Source organism: Colletotrichum tamarilloi (genome assembly GCF_030869305.1).
Source record: "Colletotrichum tamarilloi strain Tom-12 chromosome Unknown Scaffold_74.1, whole genome shotgun sequence".
In the NCBI taxonomy this organism is placed as follows: Eukaryota; Fungi; Ascomycota; class Sordariomycetes; order Glomerellales; family Glomerellaceae; genus Colletotrichum; species Colletotrichum tamarilloi.
Window position 1 is genome coordinate 46,206 of NW_026849457.1, and position 22,423 is coordinate 68,628.

The 22,423-nt window shown below is 51.7% G+C and overlaps 10 protein-coding genes across 10 annotated transcripts; 7 read left to right on the forward strand and 3 right to left on the reverse strand.

Annotated features, from left to right (window-relative positions):
• Nucleotides 1–224: 224 nt before the first annotated feature.
• Nucleotides 225–1,269, forward strand: CTAM01_12273 (3-oxo-5-alpha-steroid 4-dehydrogenase; the record flags this gene model as incomplete). The annotated part of the gene is made up of 3 exons (XM_060528280.1): nucleotides 225–308; nucleotides 389–592; nucleotides 667–1,269. 3 exons carry the CDS (start codon nucleotides 225–227, stop codon nucleotides 1,267–1,269), a joined length of 891 nt encoding a protein of 296 aa, XP_060377049.1.
• Nucleotides 1,270–1,715: 446 nt separating this feature from the next.
• On the forward strand, nucleotides 1,716–3,047 carry CTAM01_12274 (uncharacterized protein; the record flags this gene model as incomplete). Its single annotated transcript, XM_060528281.1, has 1 exon — nucleotides 1,716–3,047. One exon carries the CDS (start codon nucleotides 1,716–1,718, stop codon nucleotides 3,045–3,047), a length of 1,332 nt encoding a protein of 443 aa, XP_060377050.1.
• Nucleotides 3,048–3,636: 589 nt separating this feature from the next.
• CTAM01_12275 (uncharacterized protein) lies at nucleotides 3,637–4,500 on the forward strand (the record flags this gene model as incomplete). Its single annotated transcript, XM_060528282.1, has 2 exons — nucleotides 3,637–4,156; nucleotides 4,253–4,500. 2 exons carry the CDS (start codon nucleotides 3,637–3,639, stop codon nucleotides 4,498–4,500), a joined length of 768 nt encoding a protein of 255 aa, XP_060377051.1.
• A 1,030-nt stretch (nucleotides 4,501–5,530) lies between these two features.
• On the forward strand, nucleotides 5,531–7,189 carry CTAM01_12276 (uncharacterized protein; the record flags this gene model as incomplete). The annotated part of the gene is made up of 1 exon (XM_060528283.1): nucleotides 5,531–7,189. The coding sequence occupies one exon, from the start codon at nucleotides 5,531–5,533 to the stop codon at nucleotides 7,187–7,189; it is 1,659 nt and encodes a 552-aa protein (XP_060377052.1).
• Nucleotides 7,190–8,418: 1,229 nt separating this feature from the next.
• Nucleotides 8,419–9,907, forward strand: CTAM01_12277 (uncharacterized protein; the record flags this gene model as incomplete). Its single annotated transcript, XM_060528284.1, has 3 exons — nucleotides 8,419–8,724; nucleotides 8,777–9,572; nucleotides 9,642–9,907. The coding sequence occupies 3 exons, from the start codon at nucleotides 8,419–8,421 to the stop codon at nucleotides 9,905–9,907; spliced, it is 1,368 nt and encodes a 455-aa protein (XP_060377053.1).
• Nucleotides 9,908–10,091: 184 nt separating this feature from the next.
• Nucleotides 10,092–11,108, reverse strand: CTAM01_12278 (uncharacterized protein; the record flags this gene model as incomplete). The annotated part of the gene is made up of 1 exon (XM_060528285.1): nucleotides 10,092–11,108. One exon carries the CDS (start codon nucleotides 11,106–11,108, stop codon nucleotides 10,092–10,094), a length of 1,017 nt encoding a protein of 338 aa, XP_060377054.1.
• Nucleotides 11,109–12,172: 1,064 nt separating this feature from the next.
• On the forward strand, nucleotides 12,173–13,481 carry CTAM01_12279 (alcohol dehydrogenase; the record flags this gene model as incomplete). Its single annotated transcript, XM_060528286.1, has 6 exons — nucleotides 12,173–12,331; nucleotides 12,430–12,508; nucleotides 12,566–12,706; nucleotides 12,768–12,881; nucleotides 12,931–13,125; nucleotides 13,186–13,481. The coding sequence occupies 6 exons, from the start codon at nucleotides 12,173–12,175 to the stop codon at nucleotides 13,479–13,481; spliced, it is 984 nt and encodes a 327-aa protein (XP_060377055.1).
• Nucleotides 13,482–13,624: 143 nt separating this feature from the next.
• CTAM01_12280 (uncharacterized protein) lies at nucleotides 13,625–16,039 on the reverse strand (the record flags this gene model as incomplete). Its single annotated transcript, XM_060528287.1, has 1 exon — nucleotides 13,625–16,039. The coding sequence occupies one exon, from the start codon at nucleotides 16,037–16,039 to the stop codon at nucleotides 13,625–13,627; it is 2,415 nt and encodes an 804-aa protein (XP_060377056.1).
• A 1,413-nt stretch (nucleotides 16,040–17,452) lies between these two features.
• On the reverse strand, nucleotides 17,453–19,349 carry CTAM01_12281 (amino acid permease; the record flags this gene model as incomplete). Its single annotated transcript, XM_060528288.1, has 2 exons — nucleotides 17,453–18,647; nucleotides 18,847–19,349. The coding sequence occupies 2 exons, from the start codon at nucleotides 19,347–19,349 to the stop codon at nucleotides 17,453–17,455; spliced, it is 1,698 nt and encodes a 565-aa protein (XP_060377057.1).
• A 1,653-nt stretch (nucleotides 19,350–21,002) lies between these two features.
• Nucleotides 21,003–21,479, forward strand: CTAM01_12282 (uncharacterized protein; the record flags this gene model as incomplete). Its single annotated transcript, XM_060528289.1, has 1 exon — nucleotides 21,003–21,479. A coding segment is annotated over one exon (477 nt), but the record flags the coding sequence as incomplete, so codon positions are not given.
• Nucleotides 21,480–22,423: the final 944 nt, after the last annotated feature.

Below are 22,423 nucleotides of genomic sequence, written 5' to 3' on the forward strand. Positions count from 1 at the left end.
CTCCCGCCGCCAATTCCACCCAAGCTGCTTGATGTCATTGATTTTGTGTCGCACTTTCCACATACCTACAATCAACGGTGGGAAGCTTGGGAAGGAGGGAAAGCGCACCACGCTACAATACCTTGTTCTTCTGTATTTCCTTGACTCATTCTACTCTCTGCTACTCTATTTCCTCTATTTCTCTGCAATTGGATCGTCCTTTACCAGTCGAGAAGGAACTGAAAATGCCCCTGATTGAGGGGTGGCTCCCGCCGACGCGGGAGAACTGGCAGACTATCACTACTGTGTGGCAGCTTTCCTGGCCTGTGGTATGCAACAACAACTCCCTTGAGCCATTTGGTCACAACAATCGTGGCTAACCTTTGCTGACTTTTCGATGTTTGTATAGTTCGGCTCTCTGCAGTATGTCATCAATTGGTACGGCATGGGCAAGACCTCGGTCACGAGCCGCCTCAACATCCCCGGCCGCCTGGCATGGTTCCTGATGGAGGTTCCGGGCGTCACGACGTTGTTGTACATCATGAACACCCTGCCGCGACAGGTCGGCATTGACGATCTGCCGTGGCAGAATAAGGTGCTCGCTGGGTTATTCGTATGCTCCCCCCTCCCTCGCCCTGATTGCCCACTACTAGATCTACGTCGACTGATAATTGGGCGCCACTACAGACCATCCACTACGCCTACCGTGCCGTCCTATTTCCGATTCTCCAACCCTCAATGTCCCCAATCCACGTCGTCGTTGCCTCTTCGGCCGTCCTCTTCCAACTCATGAATGCGACATGCCTGGGAAGCTACCTCGCCGCCTACGGCCCTACCACAGCCTCAGCATGGGACTCTGCCCTCGGCCGCGGCGGCATCGCGCAGTTTGCCGCGGGCATTGCCGTCTTCTACGTCGGCTTGACGCTGAACTACTTCCACGACGAGGAGCTGCGCGAGATCCGCAGGACGGAGCAGCGGCGCCAGGCCAAGATTGCGAAGCAACAGAAGCTGGAGGGTAATATGGATATGGCAAGGGGCGTGGATAAGCATTATCGGCTGCCTGACACGATGCTGTTTCGGTATATGCTGTACCCGCATTACTTTTGCGAGTGGGTGGAGTGGTTTGGGTTCTGGATGGCGAGCGGGTGGAGCGTACCCGGAAGGGCGTTCTTTTTGAATGAGATCTTTGTCATGTTTCCGAGGGCGAGGAGCGGGAGGCGGTGGTATGTTGGGCAGTTTGGGGAGGAAAAGGTTGGGAAGAAGTGGACTATTATTCCGGGGGTTTATTGAGGGTCTGGCTCATTGGATAACTAAATTCCATGTGTTAATTCGCCTGAAGGGCTGCAGACGCTATTCAAGACCTTTGCTACTGTTTGTGCCCAAGTGTATCTCCGAACGATGGTCAGGATAAGCTTTTCGACGACCAGCGAGGGTTCAATCTCTGCATCTCTTGCTCTCAGGGTATCTACCTGTCTTCTCTTCACCCGGATGGCAGCTCGAAAGCATTTGCTTCCCTCCTAAAGCCAACGAGCTGCTATCGGAGAAACACTTAGTTGATAGTACTTCAGGGCGGTTCCCGCGCGAGTGATTCCAACTGATATCTTACTCCAAGCCTCTAGATATATCGGTTTACATGCTAATCTATCTAACGGCAAGCTGAAGCAGATTCGACACCCACGAGAATGGCGCCAGACACGAAACAAGAGGTTAATAGCAACTAGTCGTCATTGACAACGATGTCTATCAACCGGCTTCCCACCGAGACTCTATTCCTTATCTTCGGCCACCTTGTTGACGAACTCCCCCCCTTTCCAGGCGACGATGTCAAAGTGCTAGAATATAGACACGCGTCCTCGCGCGACATGGGACATTACCGGAGATCCGTAGCCCTCGAAGAACATCTCAATACCGAGGGCCCACGGAGTAGAGAGGATATACTCAGCCTGGCTCGGGTCAACGGCCGATTTTACGATATCTGTGCCGAGCTTCTCTACAGACGTATCATCGTCACGGATGGCAAGGGGTTTATAAACTCACGCAAGCTACAAACCACACTGACTTCATCAGGAGCCGAGCTCCAGAAAAGGGATATGCAACTGCGTATAGGCTATGATCACGACTACGATATGAGGCTAAGTGTGCCACCAGTACTCTTCGACCCCTCCGGATTGACCCGACTGAGGACTCTAGAGCTCTCCGGCGACGTAGGAGGCTGTAGGCGGCGATATCCACGGCCCCTAGCACACTGGTTCAGTGCCATCCCCAAGCTTCCGGGTCTCGAGCGTCTCGTGTTGAGATGCCTGAGCTGTGTGGTCTACGACTTCATGGAGGCCAGTATACCCGCCTTGCCGCGGGTCACGGATCTGTGTCTTTACGGCTGCGATTTTTCCACAGGCAGCTTCTGTACACAAAAGGACTTCTTTCTATGCTTCCCGGCGCTGCGTACCCTTACCATCGGAGCGAGATGGAAAACGGGGCTCCCGAACGACGCTCACGCCTTTGCGCCGTTTGCAGACACGTTGGAGGCGTTTACTTGGTACGATATGGGAGCCTCGTCGCCCTGGCCGACGAGGGATCTCTCAATATTGGCGTACCCTCTACAGGCGCGGGGGCTCAGGGCGGTAAAGCACCTCAAGGTGACGAGTCTGCTCGAGCTCATGTGCGGCGAAACGGACGGCTGCGCGGCTGGAAAGACTGTTGAGACGATTGAGCTTCTCGATGGCATCTTTGACCTTGAACATGTGCCTCAGCTGCTGACGAAAGATGGGAGATGGAACGGACTTGATGAATCTTCTTCGCCGGAGTCTTCGCCATATTATTCTTCGTCTTCCCTAAGCTCGGAGGAGACGATTTCGGAAGAGATGGAGATGCTGCTCAAGTTCCTGTTCAGACAATGTCGGGATGTGTATAGGCAGGTCAGAGTTCTTGACATTCGGGTCATTGATGATAATGATGACACGTATAGAACGGACGAAGAGAGAGACTTCTTGCGCAAGCTTGCACTGGATTATGTCGGGATTTTCAAAGAGGAACTTGACGTCGTCTTGTTGCAGGGTTTGTCTGGTTAACGCCGAGATGAGGATAGGTACTGGCTGCCATGACCCCGTATTTAGTTCGACAATAGATACCTGTATCAATGATGACATACGAAGAGCATAACTCACCAGATCTATGCACATGAGACATGGGTGATTGGTGGGCTTGCTTGCGATTGAGAATAACGGTGGAGATGGCATCCCCAGGGGACGCGTTCTAAGCCTCCAAGGTTACCATCCAGTCTCGGCAAAGACGATGCCCCAGCCAACTGCAATTGAGATCAACTGCAATCAAAGGGTATCAGTAATAAGTAGTCGAAGCACTGAACCTTGTTATCTAGAAATCAACGGAGTTCCTACTTAGGGTGCAGGGCCGCTGTAGGCGACCTCCACAACTATGTATGTGTCGGAAAGAGCTCAGCACCGCCTACCTTGAGGGTTAAGTCAGAGCATGATTATTAATTGTACTCATCTTTTCCGATATAAGAACGTACGTATCCTATCGAAGGTCGACATAAAGCCAACCATTTGCAATAGAACCAACACACGGATCTCAAGACACATCACCGAAATGCAATCTTTTCATTCACATCCGCAGAGCCAGAATACCTTGTCAGATAAGATGGTTCCGGTCACATTGAATTCTCTGCCATATGAGCTGCTGCTCATCGTTGCAGAGAAGCTTGTCGAGGACGAACTTTCCCCTAGTTACAAGACCGAGTGTACATATGAGACTTCGACCCAACAACTAGATCGATACTGGAGAATTTCGCACCAGCTCGGGAACCGCTACCCTATCGAACACGAACAAATGCCATTTATACCGGACAATGGAGCGGCCCTCGTCAGTCTAGCGAAAGCCGGGAATCGGCGGCTGTTAGGAGCTTGTTACGAGGTTCTCTACAAGAACCCTATTTCTGGGCGAGGCTTCCTTGCCTTTGGGGATACTCTGGAATACATCAACCTAGCATGCCAAAACGAAATGCAACACCTGAAAATGCTTGAGAGCCCCAATGATGGACTTGAATGGGATCGCATGTTGAGAAAAGGTCTATTTGCATATGAAGATGTCACCTGCAGCGACTTTGCCAAGGCAATCTTGTTGAAGCTACAAGGCTTGAAGAGCCTCAATATCTCCTGCTATAAATCATACATTATACCGGCTTGGATCCCAACGCTGTCGTCTCTGCCTCCATTGAAGCACTTGACACTGAGAGATTGTCTCAGACTCGAGGGAGACAGTTTCCCTTATCTCCTCTCACTTGTCGAGGCGCACTTTTACCATTGCGAGTTACTCGAAAACGAAATTTTGCACGTATGCCTTCGCTCAAAGTGCTCGTCATCGACAAGTCTGCGATGTAACCCTCTTGCCGAAACCGTTGAGACATGCATGTCGCTGGTTCGTCGAAGGGCCTGCACATTGTTATTATTATCCTATACGCCAGTTTCGGCGGGTGAAATATCTCAAGGTGAATCTGATTCATGATCTTTTTGAAGCACTCAAATACAAAGAACTTCCGAGTTACGACGGTTTTCCGAATCTTGCGGCGACTGTCGAGACCATGGAGTTCACCTCGCGTGTAACCGGTGGAGCCCCAAATGCACGTGCCCTGTACTATTGGAATTGGGAAAAGAGTATGGAAGAGCTTCGGTACACCATGAATATGATGGGGGAGTGTTGTCGGAAAGAATGGCGGAAGGGTTCGGCTTATTGGCATTAGCATGCTCGCTCTTCCCTACCGCCGCGAGTGTTCAGGTTATGATGGTCTCCAGCTTCTCGAGTGTGCCAAAAGGCGCCTTCAGCAGGAACTTGGTATTGAGTTGTTGATTCCATAAGGCTAAAGGGCTCTCGACTGCTATGTTATCGATCAGAAGGTCTGGGCGAACGATGTCTCGTGCACATCATGGACGGGCGACGTTGTAGTGGAAGCAGAGAACTTTCGAATAAGACAGCAGCCCCGAAATTAGGCACCGCAAGAAATAAGGCTTAAGATTTAGAAACGATAGTAGAGAAATTTGCAATCATTGCGTCACTTCAGAAGCAAGGACGCAACAAGTACCGCGATTTCTCTCCCCATCACGAAAGCTGTCAACCTCGCATTTAAACGTCTAACAGAAGCAGCGCTTCCATGCAAATCCTTGAGAACAACCAGCCTGGACTTGATCGTCAGACATCGGACGTAGAATGCAAAATGCACGTGAGGAACTGCCTTGCCGATTACTACATGTGGTACACGATCGAATGACGCTTGGAAACGAGAAGCGAGGCCGCTGGAAAACACCGACATGTTTCATGATAAACACCAAAGAACGAGTCTAATCAGAACGAAGGGGCCGATCCTGACCTGCTACAAACTCTAAGCTAGTCATGCAGAGCTGGCCTTGCAGTTTTACCCCAACATTTATAAGACGTCGAGGAATCGCAGCGGCGTCTCGAATCGGGGAAATGAAATTTCAAATCCCCGAAACCCAGGACTTGATCGTTTCCTCCAAAAAAAAAAAATTCGCTTCCAACAATGCATTTGACATATCCCGACCTCGTGCGACGGCTCTACGACCTTGAACGTCTTGCTGAATCCCCATTGCCCGGAGAGCGCGGCGGGTGTATGTCGAGCTATGACCGGGCCTCACGCTATGACCCAAAGGAAGACAAGTACATTGACTGGGACGCCAACGACGATGGGAGAGGCATCATTCGCGAAGAAGGCGAGTGGGTAGTCGCCTTTGAGCAGCAGGGTCCAGGAGTCATCTGGCGGACCTGGTCCGCGATGCCGGATGTCGGCCGTATCCAGATCTTCATTGACGACGAGCACGATGACAAGCCTGTTGTGGACATGCCCTTCCGGGATCTTTTCGATCGGTTTCAAGGGATGCCACACAACTTCCCCTCGATAACGCCCACTCTGTCAAGAGGACGTAACTGCTTCATTCCCATTCCGTACAACAAGTATGCCAAGATCCGCCTCGGGCCTGGCTGGGGAGCGTATTATCATTTCACTTACACCTCATTCCCCAAACACACTACCCTTCCGCACTTTGACGGCAACTTTGATCGGGAGGCTTGTCTGGCATTGGCCGCAGCTGACCGCCAACTGAGTCAACGTGGTTGGTCCGCACTGCCTCGGTCAAAGGGCGACACGATGGAAACATTAACTGTCACCATCAAACCGGGTAAGAGCCATACTGTTCGGGAGTTGACGGGCAACCGAGCAATCACTGGCATGCGCGTGGTGCCGTTGGACCTTGTCCAGGACTCTCATCACGTCGCTCAGATTCTCCGGGAGCTCGCTATCCAGATCACTTGGGATCATGACAAGTCTCCAAGTGTCTGGGCACCACTGGGTGACTTCTTTGGTAGCGTTCCGGGCATCCAGACCTACCGCTCCTTGCCTCAGGGCTCAACAGACGGGGGTGGTTTCTACAGTCACTGGTTCATGCCATTCTCCGATCGCGCTGAGATCAAGCTGGTCAATGATGGCAAGAAGGAGCAGAAGCTATTCTTCACCATCTGCCACCGCCCACTGGAAAAGTCTGCGAAGCACATGCTTCGGTTCCACGCCAAGTGGCACCGAGATGCCTTTCTCGAGAAGCCGAAAAAAGAAGGCCGCGAAATCGACTGGCCTTTATTAATGTTAGATAACGGCCCTGGAAGATTCTGCGGCGTGCAGATGCACGTGTGGAACCGCTGGAAAGATCCCAAGGTCCCATCAAAGGACTGGTGGTACGGCGTCGGCGGCGACAAGTCTATCGACTGGTGGTGGGGCGAGGGAGACGAGAAGTTCTTCGTCGACGGCGAAAAGTTCCCGTCAACCTTTGGCACCGGTTCAGAAGATTATGTGGGCTACGCGTGGGCGGCCGAACCGCCATTTCCGACTTTTGACAGCGCTTATGCCTGCCAACCTTACATTGAGCTTGATGCTAACGGGCATACATCAGTCTGTCGCTTTCACGTGTGCGATGACGTGCCTTTTCACAAAAGCTTCGAGGCCTACATTGAGAAGTATAAGCCCAATGACTGGGGCTCGGGCAACAAATGTCTATACGCCGTGGTTGCTTACTGGTATCAGAAGGCTGGGGGCCATGATGCGTACGAGAGCGTGTCAGTAAAGGAGCGCTATCTCCAAGTAAAGGAAAACTCCGAGCGAGTCGGTGACGGAGGTGGGGAAGAGTTATGAAATCCTATCGGATCATGTAGTTAAGTGTGCTATCTTCAATTGACGATACGAGCTGTACGCAGTTTACAGTGGATTACGACGCTGCTCTCTTCCAGTTGCTGTATTATTCTTAGTGTCACACAAACTCTGGAGTTAATTTCTTCAGACTTTGTTATGCCCACTTGTCAGTCGAATGTGAGTGGACCACTAGGTACAGGGCGTCAAGGGTCACCGGCGCAAACCGAACGGCGAGCAGAAACTCAAATCCAGGGAAATTGAATGGCCGCTGTCGGCATTTCATAAGTAACAGATTGAAGATGAGCAAACCTTCGCTCTCGTTTCTCACGTCATCAAATTTTCCGCGTAAACCTTTCTGCATCATGTCACCAAACAATTCTCATCTCCACTGATACGACCACACAACCAAAGCTGCGTCGTAGTGATCTCGCTGCCAACATGGAACTGTTCAGATGACTTACAAGATGATAGCAGACACCTCACCGATGATGGGTTTCATCAATCCTCCGTTCCATCCACACTAGCCCGCCAGTCTGGGAAACCGAGCGTCACTAGCATGCCTCTGCTTGTTTGCGGCGACCAAGTATCAGACAAGCTTTCCGGCGGGAGGGCAAGTGGATGCTTGAGCGACGGGGTAGCCGCGCGGATGGGGCGTTCTGAAGCTTAGCAGCCCCGCAAGAATCGACTAAAATCAACCCGGTAAGGCAAAGGGATGCGACACAACATGGGGGGACCCTGAGTTCCATCACCACGGACTGTCATTTTCAGTTGTACATAGTTCCGATGGTCCAGCTCATGACAAGTGGCAATAGGGACGGATATTTCGCCTGTGGGGGAGACGCAATCACGGCTAGCATAGACCCATCCAAACGGCTTCTACGGAGGGCGAGCGTTTCAGCGGTAAAGTTAATATCATGAGTTGAACCCCAGCAACTCACATTTTCGAAACAGTCAATGTCTATCGGCATCTATGATGAACTGAAGATAAGGCATAGCCCCTCCGACATAGTCTATCTATCCTGAACTAGAAATCGGACAAGCATTTGTAAGTTGATAGGCGGACCATGCTGCAGAAAACCTACGGGCCCGGTCGGCGTAGAACAGACATGTTGGTGGCTATGGTATAAAGGGGAAGTGAGCGCCATACCAACCACCGGCGAGCAGTTGACTTTGGTGGAATAACTTCCTTGGGATGCAACCTTTTGTGGGAGGATAATGGACGACGGCACACCATGATATTGACGAAACCTTTTCCTCCGTCGGCCAGAGAGGCTCGGTGGTTGTACTTGAGCTGTCTGAGTGGTATTGTGGTGTTGGTGGTGTTCTTCAGCCATACTCTGTGGCCACATTTCGATATTCACTCTTATGACTTATCTGGAGAAAGGACTGGAACGCAAACAAGTCATGCAAATCCGTATGATCAAGATGGCGCAATTAACGAAGAGGATGAGATGTATTATCTTGGATCGAAAAAGAACGAAACATCAGAATCACATAGGCTACAGGAGATGAAGTACGCCGTCATTCTCCCAACATTTGTGAGTTCCGGTCATTGGGGGTGAAGAGATAATAATTGCTAATCGAGCGTAGAGTGGACACATGCCTCTTGCGATGGAGTTCCTGCAGTCTTATATGTGCCTTTGTACAGATCAGTCAAAAATCGATTTCCACGTCATCGTGTCAGATTCAAATGAGGTCGTAATGTTCCAAGATGCGATGAAAAAGTTGAAGCCCTGTGGGCCAACCTACAGCATTTTCCCGACGCCAGCGATGAACATCAACGGGCCGAAACCGAAAATCAACATCATCAACATGTTCGACATCCTACCCCCCGTCTTTCACTCTATGACGATCGGGAAAATCACGGGCAATGATACGTCGGCGCTTCTAAAAGAACGTGGAAAATACCAATACCAGACAATCAAGAAGATGTCAGCAGCACTGGAACTCGATTACGACTACGCGCTCTGGCTGGACTCCGAGGCTATCGCCGTGCAGCCGTTCAGCATGCGCCAAACCTTTGATGCTTACGTCAAGGACCCTACGATTTGGAGGTCGAGAATGACCAATGACGATTTCATGCGGAGACTCATCGGCGCCGCGGCAAACGTTCTAGATCGATCGATGGACTCATTCGGACCCGCCTTTTGGAACCTGGAGAGTGTGGAATGGATTTTCGAGAAGAACATGATCAAGGATCTGGTTCAGTATGTTGAAAAGGTTCAAAAACAAGACTTTTGGACTGCGTGGGTCACGCATGGTGGACCGTTCGAGGTGAACCTTCTCAACATGCATATCCAAGCACGAAAGCTGGAGACGACGGACCCCCTATTCACCAAATACCGGATCATCGAGACTGAACGAGAGATGCAGAAATACGGTATGGGTAAGTCATGCATTTCAGCCATACTCCAGCCAGCTGTTATCTATGACTGAGGACTGATCGTTTCAAAAGTTGAACCAGCAAAAGCTGTGATCGACGCCATGACAGGAACTGGCCTCCTAGAGAGGGGCTACAAGTTGTTGGCAGTCCCAGAAATAGTACCAAACTTTTCCTCCATGCTACGCGAAAACGGTCAGACTCTCTTTCGACTCGACAATCTCGACGTTGGTCCACCAGAAGCCATCGATCGGTTTCTGTTGGAGACGCCGATAAACATCATATGTTCGGGAGCTCCGCCGTTGCATAGTTGGTGGGAAGAGCGGAAGAAAAGCATTTAGATAGCGAGTTTTGATCAATAATACCCCATTTGTTTTGTTACTTCAATTCCATCTTCATTAGGTTGTGCCATGAACCTATGATTCTATTAGAGAGGCCTCCTAGCATACAAATTATTCACGATAGCATCGCGCCCGCTATAAGAGACGAGAGGGAAGTACTCTGTGGTTCTCCTAATTCCTCGGCCTAGCACCTCAAAGTAACGCGAGACACATGCCCAACAGTGCTATTGCCAGATGACACAGCGCCCGTCACGTACAAAACCTTGCGAGGGTGGTGCAAGTCCAAAGCTACCGAAGATGCAGCTCCGAGAAGGGGCGAGGATGCAACGACGGTCTTTCCTCCGTGTACCAAATCGATTCCGAGAACCTCCAGAGGACCGTTGGTGGCAACATAGGCAGTCTTACCGTCTTTCGACAAAGCGAAGTCGTCACCAAAGGTGATGTTGGTAGCCAGAGTCTCCGCGGGGCCAGTGGCTGTTCCGGTTGTGAGAGAGATGGGGACTCTGCCGAATAGGCCTTGGTCCAAGCTCACGAAATAAAGTTTGTTGCCCCGAATGCGAATCCCGTTGACGGCGACGCCAATGCTGGAATTCGAAGATACTGGAGCCATCTCAGGCTCAGCAAGAACAGTCTCAACGAGCTTGGTGTTTACGTTGAGTCGAAGGACGGTTCCACGGCCAGAGTCGGATATGAGCAGGTTCTGAGTATCATTCTTGGCCAAACGTGCCATGCCGTTGAGTTGAAGAGCGGATGGGACAAGCGTGATGAGAGAAAGCACAGCTGGCTGGAGCACAGTCCCGTTGCGCGAGGTGCGGAATTTACGGAGGTCGACTTTCCACAAGCCGTTCGAGTTTTCGGTTGAGGTCAGATTCGAGCCGAGGACGTAGAAAACATCCTTTTCGCCGAGTTCGGTGATTCCGAGGAGACTGTTAACGCCGTCGATGGTGACAACAGGAATCGGCGCATGTTTGGCTTCAGGTGACAGGTCGAAAAGGGTCGGAGAGGCCGTGGAGGTGACTAAGAGGTTTCCATTCTCCCGAACCGCAATGTTCTCGAGTGATCGTGCTCCGGGGACGGACTGCAGTGACGTGACCTCACTTGCGTTCCGCCAATCGCAACCAGTAGTAGGGGCCGATGAGGCTGGTGAGAGCAGGAGAGCTGCCAGGCCCAACAACTGGAAACCGACCAGTCGCAATGCCATTATGTTGGTCAATTAAGGATAAGGCGAGAGTACCTAGGGTAGCGAAACGAGCGAGATCATAAGAAGAATGATTAGAATATCCAGTGTGGCGGAGTACTATATTTCAAAGATTCTTGAGCTTTATGAAGTTGGAGATAGCATTACTAATACCGAAGCTGTCAGCGCGAAAAGGAGGTAGTTAATTTGTAAAGTGGATGGCCAAGGCCCACTGCGGAATAGTGACATCAATTAGCTGCTTGTTCATCGATCACGTCAAACCGTGAATACAAGCTCCTTCCCCTTGCAGGCATGATTCGGCCGAGTGGGTTCGGCAATGGTTGTGTACGGATATATCTAGAATCCGGTTTTCAGTAAAGCTGCTGCGGACAGGAATTAGATGGCATATATAATCGCTCTTCAGATCAGTATGAAGCCGAGGGCCAACTACGTTGGAACCTCGAGACAGATAATATGCCGGACTACTGAAAGACATTCATCGACCATGGGGCAGTCCAGGCTGTTCTTGAGTAAAAATATTTGCTCTGTTGCTAGGATGCCGCTTTGCCGATGCTTCAGCAGGTAATATTCCGGCGAAAGTGGTCTTCTCTGACTTAGCGTCTCCGAAGCGACGGGATGTCAGCAGAATTGTTATGCGACTCATGCACTGACCAAGCTTTCAGACCGAATGCGACTTATACAAAGACTTTGGAGAGTTTACCTCAGCTTACCTACCATCCTTAAATCCAGGACTTCGGAGAAGAATAAATTATTTCCGTGTAAGTCAAAGTTGTTCATTGGCTCGGGCACAGTTTTGAAGTGTTTGGCAAAGTTTCGTGGCGCCATATTGTGGGACGAAGATCATTGGATCCACGTTCTAGTTGTCAGCCAGTCGCATGTTATCGCCGTAACTCCGTAGCTATGTCGTTTTCGCTGCAGTTACGTCACTGGGAATGGACTCACTGACGCATCTTAAATGACCTCGAAGCCAAGATCTTGTTCTGTTATTGAAGTAGCAGATCATTCATCTTTATGAAATCACGTCAAAAGCAAAGCTACTAATACGACCACAACCAAAATCGATCAAAATGGCCAAGACTTTCCAATTCCAGGACATCCAAGTCAACTCGCCAGGCTTCGGCGCCATGGGCCTGAGTTTCGGCCTGGGAAGCAATCTGAGCTTGGAAGAAGCTGAACCCGTTCTACTTAAGGCAATTGAGCTCGGATGCACATTCTGGGATACAGCAGTAAGTCAATGGCTCTCACGCAGGCCCCTCAACACCATTACGCATGATCTCCATATACACATATGCTTTCCACGAGGCACTAACCTCTTTGCGACTAGGTTGTTTACCAGGCTGGTGTTAACGAGAAGCTTCTCGGCGACTTCATCAGAAAGCACAACGTGCGGGACAAGGTGTTCAGTCAGTGCTTTCGAAGTATTCTCACTTCATTGACTACAACTGACTTTCCTCTTCCAGTCGCTTCCAAGTGTGGATTTGACGTTTTTGGCTCCGGCGGTATCACCAACTCTGCTTCTCACATCAAGCAGTACATTGAGGGCACTATCGAGAGACTTGGTTTCACTCCTGACCTCTACTACCTTCATCGCATTGATCCCAGTAAGCTTCCAAGCCTGGAGGAAGATGAGAGGAAACGTTCACTGACAGGTACCTTACTTAGACACGCCCCTCGAGGAGTCCATCACAGCGCTCGATGAGATCCGCAAGGCGGGCAAGACGAAGTACATCGGTCTTTCTGAGTGCTCAGCGGCCACCCTTCGCAAGGCCAACTCAAGTAAGTCCCACTCTTAGAAGTATTCAGACCCCCCACTAACAATCCGTAGTTGCCAAGATCGATGCGCTTCAAGCCGAGTACTCAGCTTTCGAGACTATCCACGAGACTGACGGTTTGATTGAAGCTGCAAAGGAGCTCGGAGTTGCATACGTGGCTTACAGCCCCCTGGGTCACGGATGGCTCGTTGATGACTTCCAGTACAAGAGCCCAGACGACTTTGCACCCAACGATTTCCGTCGTGGAAGTGAGTTACAACTGGAAACCAGAAACTCTGTCTAACAAACGCTGACAACTCGATGCAAAGGTCCCAAGTTCCAAGGCGAGAACTTCTACAAGAACAAGGCTATTGTCGATGAGATCAAGAAGCTTGCTGTGCGCAAGGGAGTCACGCTGCCTCAGATTGCCCTTGCCTGGGTTGCCGCTCAGGGAATGATTCCTATTCCTGGCACAACAAAGGCCAAGAGATTAGAAGAGAACTGGGTATCAAGAGACGTTGTTTTCTCCGACGAGGAGAGGGTGGAGATGCGGAAGATTATCGATGCGGCCAAGCCGCATGGAAACAGATACAACCCAACCCAGCAGGCTATGGTTGGGCACTAAGCTAGATATGCGATATATGAAGCTATGAAAATTCATTCATGACTGAGAGTACTTTCGAGATTTTTATCGAGCGTGTGACCTTCTGATAGTAAGAAACAGTACACATCACCGCCACTGACGACACAAGAAAAACCACATTGAACCTATATGATATAGAAGGTTCTTTGTCGAGATTTCTCGACCCATTGCTTGTCCCACATGCCAATCTCGAAAAAGCCAACTCTTTGTACCACCGGACCAGACCTCGAATGCCATCGTGAGCTAAGTCCAGCCATGGACTTGTAAGGCGTCTCCAATAAAACTAGACCAATCTCGACCAAGTTTTCGTTGTTGAACAGACTCTTGGAGTTGCCGAGCCTCAGGCAATATAATCTTGTCTTTGGAAGCTGAGTTGGGCTCGTATCCATGATGATGACGCCGCCGGCCGATGGCTCTGACCGCCTGTTGATTTTGAACGGATTGGTGCTTTGCTTCAACATTGAATAGCACTTGGGAATTCCAGTCACAGCAATCGAATCTTTGATGAGATGTTTTTCGGATATCGTAGTCTCAACAGTGTAGTTTGTGAGGCCAATAATCCCCCCTTCGAGCTCCCCAAACTCGAAGTCAGTCTCAAGAGAGATGCGGCCGAAGAATGGTTCGAGAGGCGTGTCAGGAACCGACACGTTGTCGAAATTCTTAGAATTTGGATTGAGATGTTCCATACCGCCCATTCCGATCACAGTCGGCTTTTGGGAGGAAGTTTTGGCGTAAGGGTACCGCACACGACCATCAACTGATACCCATGACCAGGACGGAAGCCACACGGATAGGGGCTCGGGTTGTGTTTCCGGTATAGCATTGAATGTCGTGGAATTCCTGAGGGGCGGGGGCCAGCCTTTGTCTTTCGCTGGTCTATGTGTACCAAGGTCGAGGGACGGCTTCCATGAAAGCCCTCTCGCAAGATCACAAAACCACATTCCAGCTACGTAGCTGCTGAGAGAACGGTCGGGCCGGCGTATGTTTTGCTGAAAGTGCGCTGCTACACCGGCAATCGCGGGAAGTCGATCTTCCGGTTTGCTGAGAGATTTGCCAGAATAAGCCTCGACGACGCGCAGCCAGTCATCTAACCACGGCTGAACCCGCTCGAGGCTATTGTATAGCATTGTTCTGTCGGTTATTCGAGCCCAAGTTACGCGGAAGGGCGGAGCCATAAATCGGGGTTCTGATCGAGTAAACCAACTGCTGATCTCAGGGTATGCCTCGGATGCGATGGACGCTCGGCATTCCCAGAGTACTTGACTCTTGGTGAAGTAGATGATTCTTTTCGACAGCTGCCTCTCCTGGAAGCACCAGCCACGGGAGAACAGGGGCCCATTGGTCACCGACTGGGCCCAGTCTGCCATGTAGGGCTGGAAGGTGACTGAGACCTTGGTCTTCACTTCGTTAAAAGTCTTTGTACAGGGTCGTACGTGCATATCCGGGTTGGATCCTCGAGGGAGGAAGCAACCGCCACTCCCATCTTTCGAGTCCGATGCGACGAGAGTGCAGATAGCCATGGAGTAGATAATTTCCATCAGTGGCAGCTCGCGGTCCTTGTCGGCCTTGTCGTCTTGAACTATACACAAAGAATCGATCCAGAGCCACCCAATATTAAGCTCTCTAGCGATCTTGACGGCATGCTGGAACGTGGGAGATAACTCATCGTAGCGAAGACCAACACGCATCATCTGCTCCAGATTCGCCTTTGTCGTTTGTGGCACACTTTTGGGATCTCCCCAGCAGTGGCTCAACGCGGTGTAAGAGGGCCCGAAGCCGCCTTCATCTCGCTTCAGACCGGCCGAGAGCACCAGGACAATGTTCTCGCCTTCCTCGCCGACGCGCAGCAGTCTTGTAGGCGAAGCAAATTCGTGCTCCAAAACAAGTTCTCCCACGTACGCGCATTTATCGCGGTGCCTTTTCTGGCATTCATCCAGCCAGAAGTTCAGAAGCTGAAACACCTTGGGGGAGTCCGCTTGTGCCGCCAAGGGGGAAAAGTGCTTCTCGGCTGGCTCAAAGTCCTTCGTTTGGCTATACAAGTCCCAATTCGTTACGTGCTTCCCCGGTTTCTTGGAACTAGCATCAGAGTGGATATTGAAGCGGAGATGAGTGACGCAATTACCCCAGGTCAGCTTCAAAAGAGGACCAGGCCTTTGATCCGGAGAACTGTTACGGGCGGGAGTAGTAATGTGCTCCTCGTCAGGTCTGAGTACTGAGTAATCCGCTACCTTAGGTTGCCAATACCCGGGCCATGAGGTAGTCCATAGGGTCCTGAGTGAAATTCCGTTCTTGTCAATTGTGACTTCAGAGTCGCCTTTCTGCCCTGCCTCAAGGGCATCGAATATCAAGGTACAGAAATGGCACCCTTGTTGAGCCGAAAGCTGGATTCTCGCAGCGGCCCCGTCACCGCTGTAGAATGAATGCGAGATTGTCGAGCCTGGTTCGAACAACTTTCTCGGTAGTTTCAAGCATTCAGTGCAAGATCCCTTATGAGACTGTTCATTTGCTCCAGCCATGGGTGATAAACTCAGCTCAGCCATGTGATTAGGCTTGCGTAAGCGGAACTGTCATCGTCTGGTGAATGATCCAAGCGTTCAAGTACGAGGAATAATTTGAAACTAACGGTAGCCTAAAGATGATGGGCAAAATGTCTCCTTAAAAATTGCAATATTAGACAAACGGTTCGCCACTGCCTGCTGTAGCCTACCGGCCTGTCAAAGTCTCTGCCTGACATACTGCCTTTTGGGAAATGGCCCAATTCCAACTGGTCAGCGACTTCTGGGGTGGCTGCATAGGAAGCTCAGCTCCTGCAAGCCACAGTGCAACCGCAGTTGTGGCAGCACATGATAATCCGCGAATCATGCAAAAGTGCAGGTGGCCCAGACTGGAAACAGACAAACCGGGGACCAATATCAGGTATCATTACGAGGCTCTCAACTATCCCAATGGCAATAATCATGATGCGTAAGAACAGAAGGCACCTCCAAAGTGCGGAAATATGTGCGCGCCAGGCGTGTGAGAATCTGTTTTACACCCCCTCGGCCTGAATGAAGACTTTTGAGAGCAATTGAATTCTTGAACACAAGAAGTGCAATTGCTCAAATACTGGGATATGTAAGGACGTTCCAGCTCACTCAAAGCCACACTAAGTTCACCTGAGAGTGAAGCATGAAGCGTGGCATCCTCATCCAAAGTGAGTACCTCTCTGATCGCTGTCCGTGGCTCTGTGTTGAGCTGATTGATCGAATGCATGGATGAGATCGGAGTTGAAAACCAGCCATATTCGATGATGGGACGGGAAGCCCCACACCTCCTTCTAAGGATGCCATGAAGGCCTTGTAGCTCATCGCGCTTGAAAATGCATGAAAACGTTGGGTTGTAATCAGATTGATAAATAACCAGAAGTGCAGCAAACTACAACAACGTGTGAATTAGCCTTCCCACCCCAATTTCAACTACATTTCCCCCTCCTACCTTGGAGTTATTGTGTGGAGGCATTTCTCTTCGGATGACCGCAGCAGCTGAGGCAGTGTTCAAGTACCTAGAAAAATGAGCCGTGTTTCAGTGCCTTTCAGTGCTAGCGCTGACGGTCTCACTTACTTAGGATATCCGCCGCGTCGATCACTTGCTGCAAGGCAGTGAGGTACAAGGCCATGCGCGTGCTTACGCGTAGACATCAATCCGATATCCATTCTGTCACTCTTTACTATCCATCTGTGCAATGAGCAGAAGTTGCGGAACGTGGCTGGGAGTTGAGACTGCTTTGACAGCCCTGAGCAATCGCGAGAGAGCGCCTGGAAACAACGACGCAATTTTATGGTGATTGACATGTTCACAACATGGACAAGAACTGATGGTAACTTTTATATTACGCTGCATACATGTAGACGACCGTATATTTTAGCACACTGGGGTATCACGCGCCATCCACCATCATCATTAGAATTACTCGTTCAAGCCTTCTCGCCCTTGATCACCTTACTGCGACCAATTCCAATCATCTGGAGCATCTCCCTCCAGAAGGTGGTAGGAGGCTCGTGCACCAAAGCATGCTGCTCATAGGCCTCGATAATGGGGCGGTCCCACGTCAAGTCCACCTCATGGGGCTTGAGCCAGTGAGTGCGCTTAAGGACCTTCCAGAAGATGAACAGGAGAGGCGCGACAAGCTGCATCGTGTAGTTGGAGAAGAAGCCTCCGACATCGAACTTGGGGCGGAAGGCGGACCATCCGTAGACGAGAATGACAATGGTCTGCAAGAAGAGGGCAACGTAGGCGCCGTAGGGCTGGAGGTATCCGCAGTAGGGCAGCGTCTTGCGGTCGAGACCCTGGGCCTTGCACGCGTGGTAGAAGTTGATGTACGTGATGGACATGACGAGGTAGTTGATGACACCGCCGCCCGTGATGAGGGCCAGCAGCCAGTTGAGCACCTTTGCGGAGCCGCTGCCGCACTGCAGGAAGGAGAGCAAGGGGAAGACCATGGTGACGGCGAAGCAGTAGACGGGCACACCGTTCTTGGTGGTCTTGCGGAGCAGAGCCGGGGCGCGACCGTCGAGCGCTAAACTGTACAGGGACCGGGTCGCGCAGTAGACATAGGTGTTACCAGCGGAGAAGATGGTGGTGAAGAGCAGAGCATTGACCAAGTGGGGGAGACCCTGGATCTTGAGGTTCTCCATGGCCATGACCCACGGGGAGGCAGCGGCGGTGCCACCGCTGCCGGTTCCGGTGATGTAGATGTCGATGAGGGTCTGATTGTTGTAGGGGAGCACGATGCCGCAGGTCAAAGCGGCGCCGACGAAGAAGAGGCCGAAACGCAGGTAGACGGTCTTGAAGGCGCCCTTGATGTACAAGCTCGGGTGCTTCGCCTCGGCGGCGATCATGGAGATGTATTCCGGGCCGACAATGGTGAACGTGGCAGTGGCCAGAGCACCCATGAAGCCTTCCATGCGACCAGTATTACCCTGTGTCATGTATTCCGCGAATGCGCCGGGCTCCTTCCAGTATCGGAATCCGTAGGCATCGTGGGCGGGGTTTCCTCCGACCATCGTGATGAAGGTGAAGAGGAAGAGGATGAAGATGAGCAGGACCTTGCCGCCTGAGAGCCAGAATTCAGCTTCACCAAAGATGCCGACGGCAACAACATTCAGTAGACTAGAATCACACATTGACGTTTAGCATGCACACACAACGAGCACCACCGAGGCGAGAGGAGAGAGAGAGAGGAGAACGAGAAGGGTCACGGGCGGGCACCACGACGAGCTCTAGAAAGTCCGGTCGGTCTAGTCGCTTGTCCCTGAAATGAAAGGAGAAAAAAGAGTCAATCGTTCCCACGAATTGGTTTGTGACTTACCCGTACGCGATGATGATGGCGATGCAGAAACCCGCCGTCGGACCCGGCTCCGTAATCTTTTCGTTCCAGAAAGAGCACACGAGATTAAGCGCGGTAATTTCGAACGGGATAAGCAATGCCTCGTAGATGAAGTAGTTCCAGCCAACCATAAAGCCGAGAGCATCGTCAACCCAGACACCGGCCAGACGAACAAAGCCACCAGACACGGGCATGTAGGTGCTCATCTCGGCGATGGAGTTGTTAACGAGGGCGACGACGCAGGCGTAGAGGGTGTAGGCAATGAGCAGACTTCCGGGACCGCCCTTGGCGAGGCCGCCGCCGATGGTGACGAACAGGCCGGTACCAATTGTGCCTCCGATGGCAATCAGTTGAATCTGACGGTTGTTCAGGCGGCGCTGGAGGCCATCGGAGTTGTGTCGCACGGAGGAGCCATAGCTGTCGAGAGAGACCCTGTCGTTGGGGACGGACTCAACCGGGCCCTTGAGTTGCTCGGAACCCGACATGGTGAAAAGAGTGAGCTAGTTCAAGCGCAACGGCTTTACTATCTAGACTCTTTCCCCGTGGAGGTATGTTGACGAGAGACGGAGGGAGGAGACCACTGAGTGCATGTGGAGGAATGAAGAAACGGCTCAAGCCAAGTGGAAACCGTGGGCACAAAGAGGAGGGCGTGCGAAGAGAGGAGAGAAGGAAGGAAGAGAGAGAGCAACGAAACGTTTCGAATGGAGGCACGCGGGGAGAATCTCGATGGGGGAGAGTTTAGTTTTAAGGGTGGCAGCAGGCAGACAGGTAGATCGATCAGCGTCTCGTTTGGTCAATCGACCAGGGAAAAACTTTTGCGACCTGGGCGAACTTCTTCTCTTCCCAAGGCAACGTACCACATGCCACACAGTGTACCGAAGAGAGTGAGAAGAAGAATGCGCCGCGCCGGGCTACCAGGTATGTAGACACACCCAAATGCAAAAGCTTTTTCTGCATTCTGCAGCTGAACAACCCACAGACCAGACCCGTACGAACTTTGAGCCAACCCGACCCGCGGGCTCTCGGCGTAGCCTGTAGGTAGATTGCATCAGAAAATCCAGGGACAATGAGGGAAAGTATCCATACAGAGGGCCAGGAACGTTGCAAGTCTGTGTGGAGTTTGACTGGGTTCGTCCCTGATCTCGCACGCAGGCGTTGTAGCGTTTGCGCCCTATGCCCATGCCATCCATGGATTTTGTGTCGACCCCATCCCAATCCTTCGGCGCGGCGCTGGTGCTAAGGCAGAATATTTCCGCAATGTCGTCATTCCTTGTGTTAGCGTCCGCTTCTGAATGCATCTGTCCATTGGACGGGGGAGGCTTGGCTTGACTTGGGGGGGGGGGGGGGCTACAGATTATGGGTTCGGCGACGGAGTACTCGCCCGTGCCAACATGGGAATCGTCGCCGTGTCGCCGTCTTCCGCATCGATATGTTGTCTGGGATTGTAATCAGTATGCCTTGACTAAGACGTATAACTACCACCCTAGTTGCGTCTTATCGATATCACAGCGGCAGAGATATCGGAATACAGCGTTCGCCTCGCAGGATTGAGGATGGGGGAGGCGCAATCTCCAGCTTTATCTGCAGGGACACATTGCCATCTCAGGCAACTCTATGCGGGGTTATCAGATACGTATCCCCCATACTATACTGGACACCACACAGTAGGCATGGAGTACCTACGGATACATCCAGGATTCTCAGAGTTGTCGGCTTGTTCGCTCATCCCAATCTCACTTGTCAGCACTGTTTGAAGGGGCCACCGGGCCACAAGGGTTCACTTGCTGAGGGGAAAATAATGGGAACCAGCTGGAGCAGTCCGTGCCTTTGTGAGTGGGCGCAAGTTTGGCGAGGGACCACTTGGTGTGTCGGACACTGAACCAAGATTGCCGGGAGGGAGCCAATGAGCATCAGACAGACTCATCCAAAGGTCATCTTGTCGGTGTTGTTGAGAGCCTGGGCCGTGTTTATCAGTGAGGTGGCCAATCTCCCTTTATTCTTGTGTGTTTCGGTGAGATGCCGACAGTGACACACAATGGAAGAAAGCCTGACTCCTTCTCCTGCAATCCCACTCGCCGCAATCATCAGTGGGATGACATGGCAGGAAAATTGGCCCTCAAAACCAAGGCAGCAAGGCAGAATGGTGCGAGGCTGGGGATGAATCCTGGGAGTATCCCGTGACACCATGTCGCAGTAGTTTTTTCGCGCAGCGCATCGATGAGCCAGTGAGGGAGCAAAGAAATAACGAAAATTTGTCTTTATGTCATCTAAACGCGCAAAAAGCAGCCAATCACTATCCGTCGCAGTTTCGCAGTTTCGCAGTTTCGCACAATAAGATGGTGCAAGATGCTAAGAAAACCAGCCAACGAGAGTGTCTCAAAAGACTCGACCATTATCCACTTTATATGCAGCCGCCAGTCAATGCCCAACCAAGGGATGTGGACACTTTTCTTTTCGTTCTTCCAACGGGGGGAAATGAGGCGACCCCACAGGCTGAGTCGGTGAGCGGCAAGTTAGCGGAGGGGGGGCTTTTCGTCAAGGGGCCTACCGGAAGCGGCGTGTTCCCGGTGAGAGAGAGCACATGTCACTCGCAATGGTCGATGAGCCGTCGTTGAAAGAAGCTCATCTTTCAGGGTCGACGTCGAAGGGGTCGATCATCAAGCGCGCTGATAAGGACTTGTGGTGTTTGAGCCGCAATGTCTGGCCGATAGGATAGGGCAGGTGGTGCTGGGCGCGCGCGCGTGCGCTCTCGGCGCTCTCATTGAGTTTTGTAGGGATTCTGAGAAAGCAGACCCAAGTAAAGCCGCGAGGCACCGTGGCACCCCCAAGCCAAACGACGGCGGGCGCAAGGGTGAAGAACTATGAGAGACGGGCTCCCATTTGCCAAGACCTCGTCTTACCTTGAGGAGGAGTGGAGAATGGCACGACGCGCAGGACGCCGAGTCCTACGGCGTGGAGGCTACCGACGGCTTGATTGGAACGGAACCGTAGAGTGGATCACAGTGGACCCTCTCAATACCGTACGGCCCCACCCCTGCGGGACCGAAAAGGATCCACTTTGCCGTTACTCGAATGCCTGCCGCTTGACCCGTTTCTGTGTGTCTTGGCGCGTTACTGGTCCTTTTGCAGCTTTGTGAACCCGCAGCAAGGCTTTTTCCCTCGCTCGATGACGTAGGATACGCGCTGCAGGCGACGAATAATTGTGCGCGGACTCGGGCCCGTCGAAGAAAAGATCCATGCATGAGGCGTGGTGTCTTGCCTTGGTGTCAGACGACTTATTCCCGTAAAGAGACTCGACTCATTCTCAAAGGAGCGATTTTGCCGCAATTGTCCAGTAGCGAGGAGTCCGCGGGCCGGCTGGCTTCGGCTACAGACATCGATTGCGCCGGTACAACTTCGATGCATTGCCCAATTATCTAATGCCAACCTGGGCTGTCGGATTGTCCTGCCATGATTGAATTCAAAGTTCCGCAGAGTTTTCGCCTCTGGCTCCTCAGATCAGGCGATGAATTCGCCATGGTGAGCACTGTGCGAGAGAAACTCTCGGGTTAATTAAAGG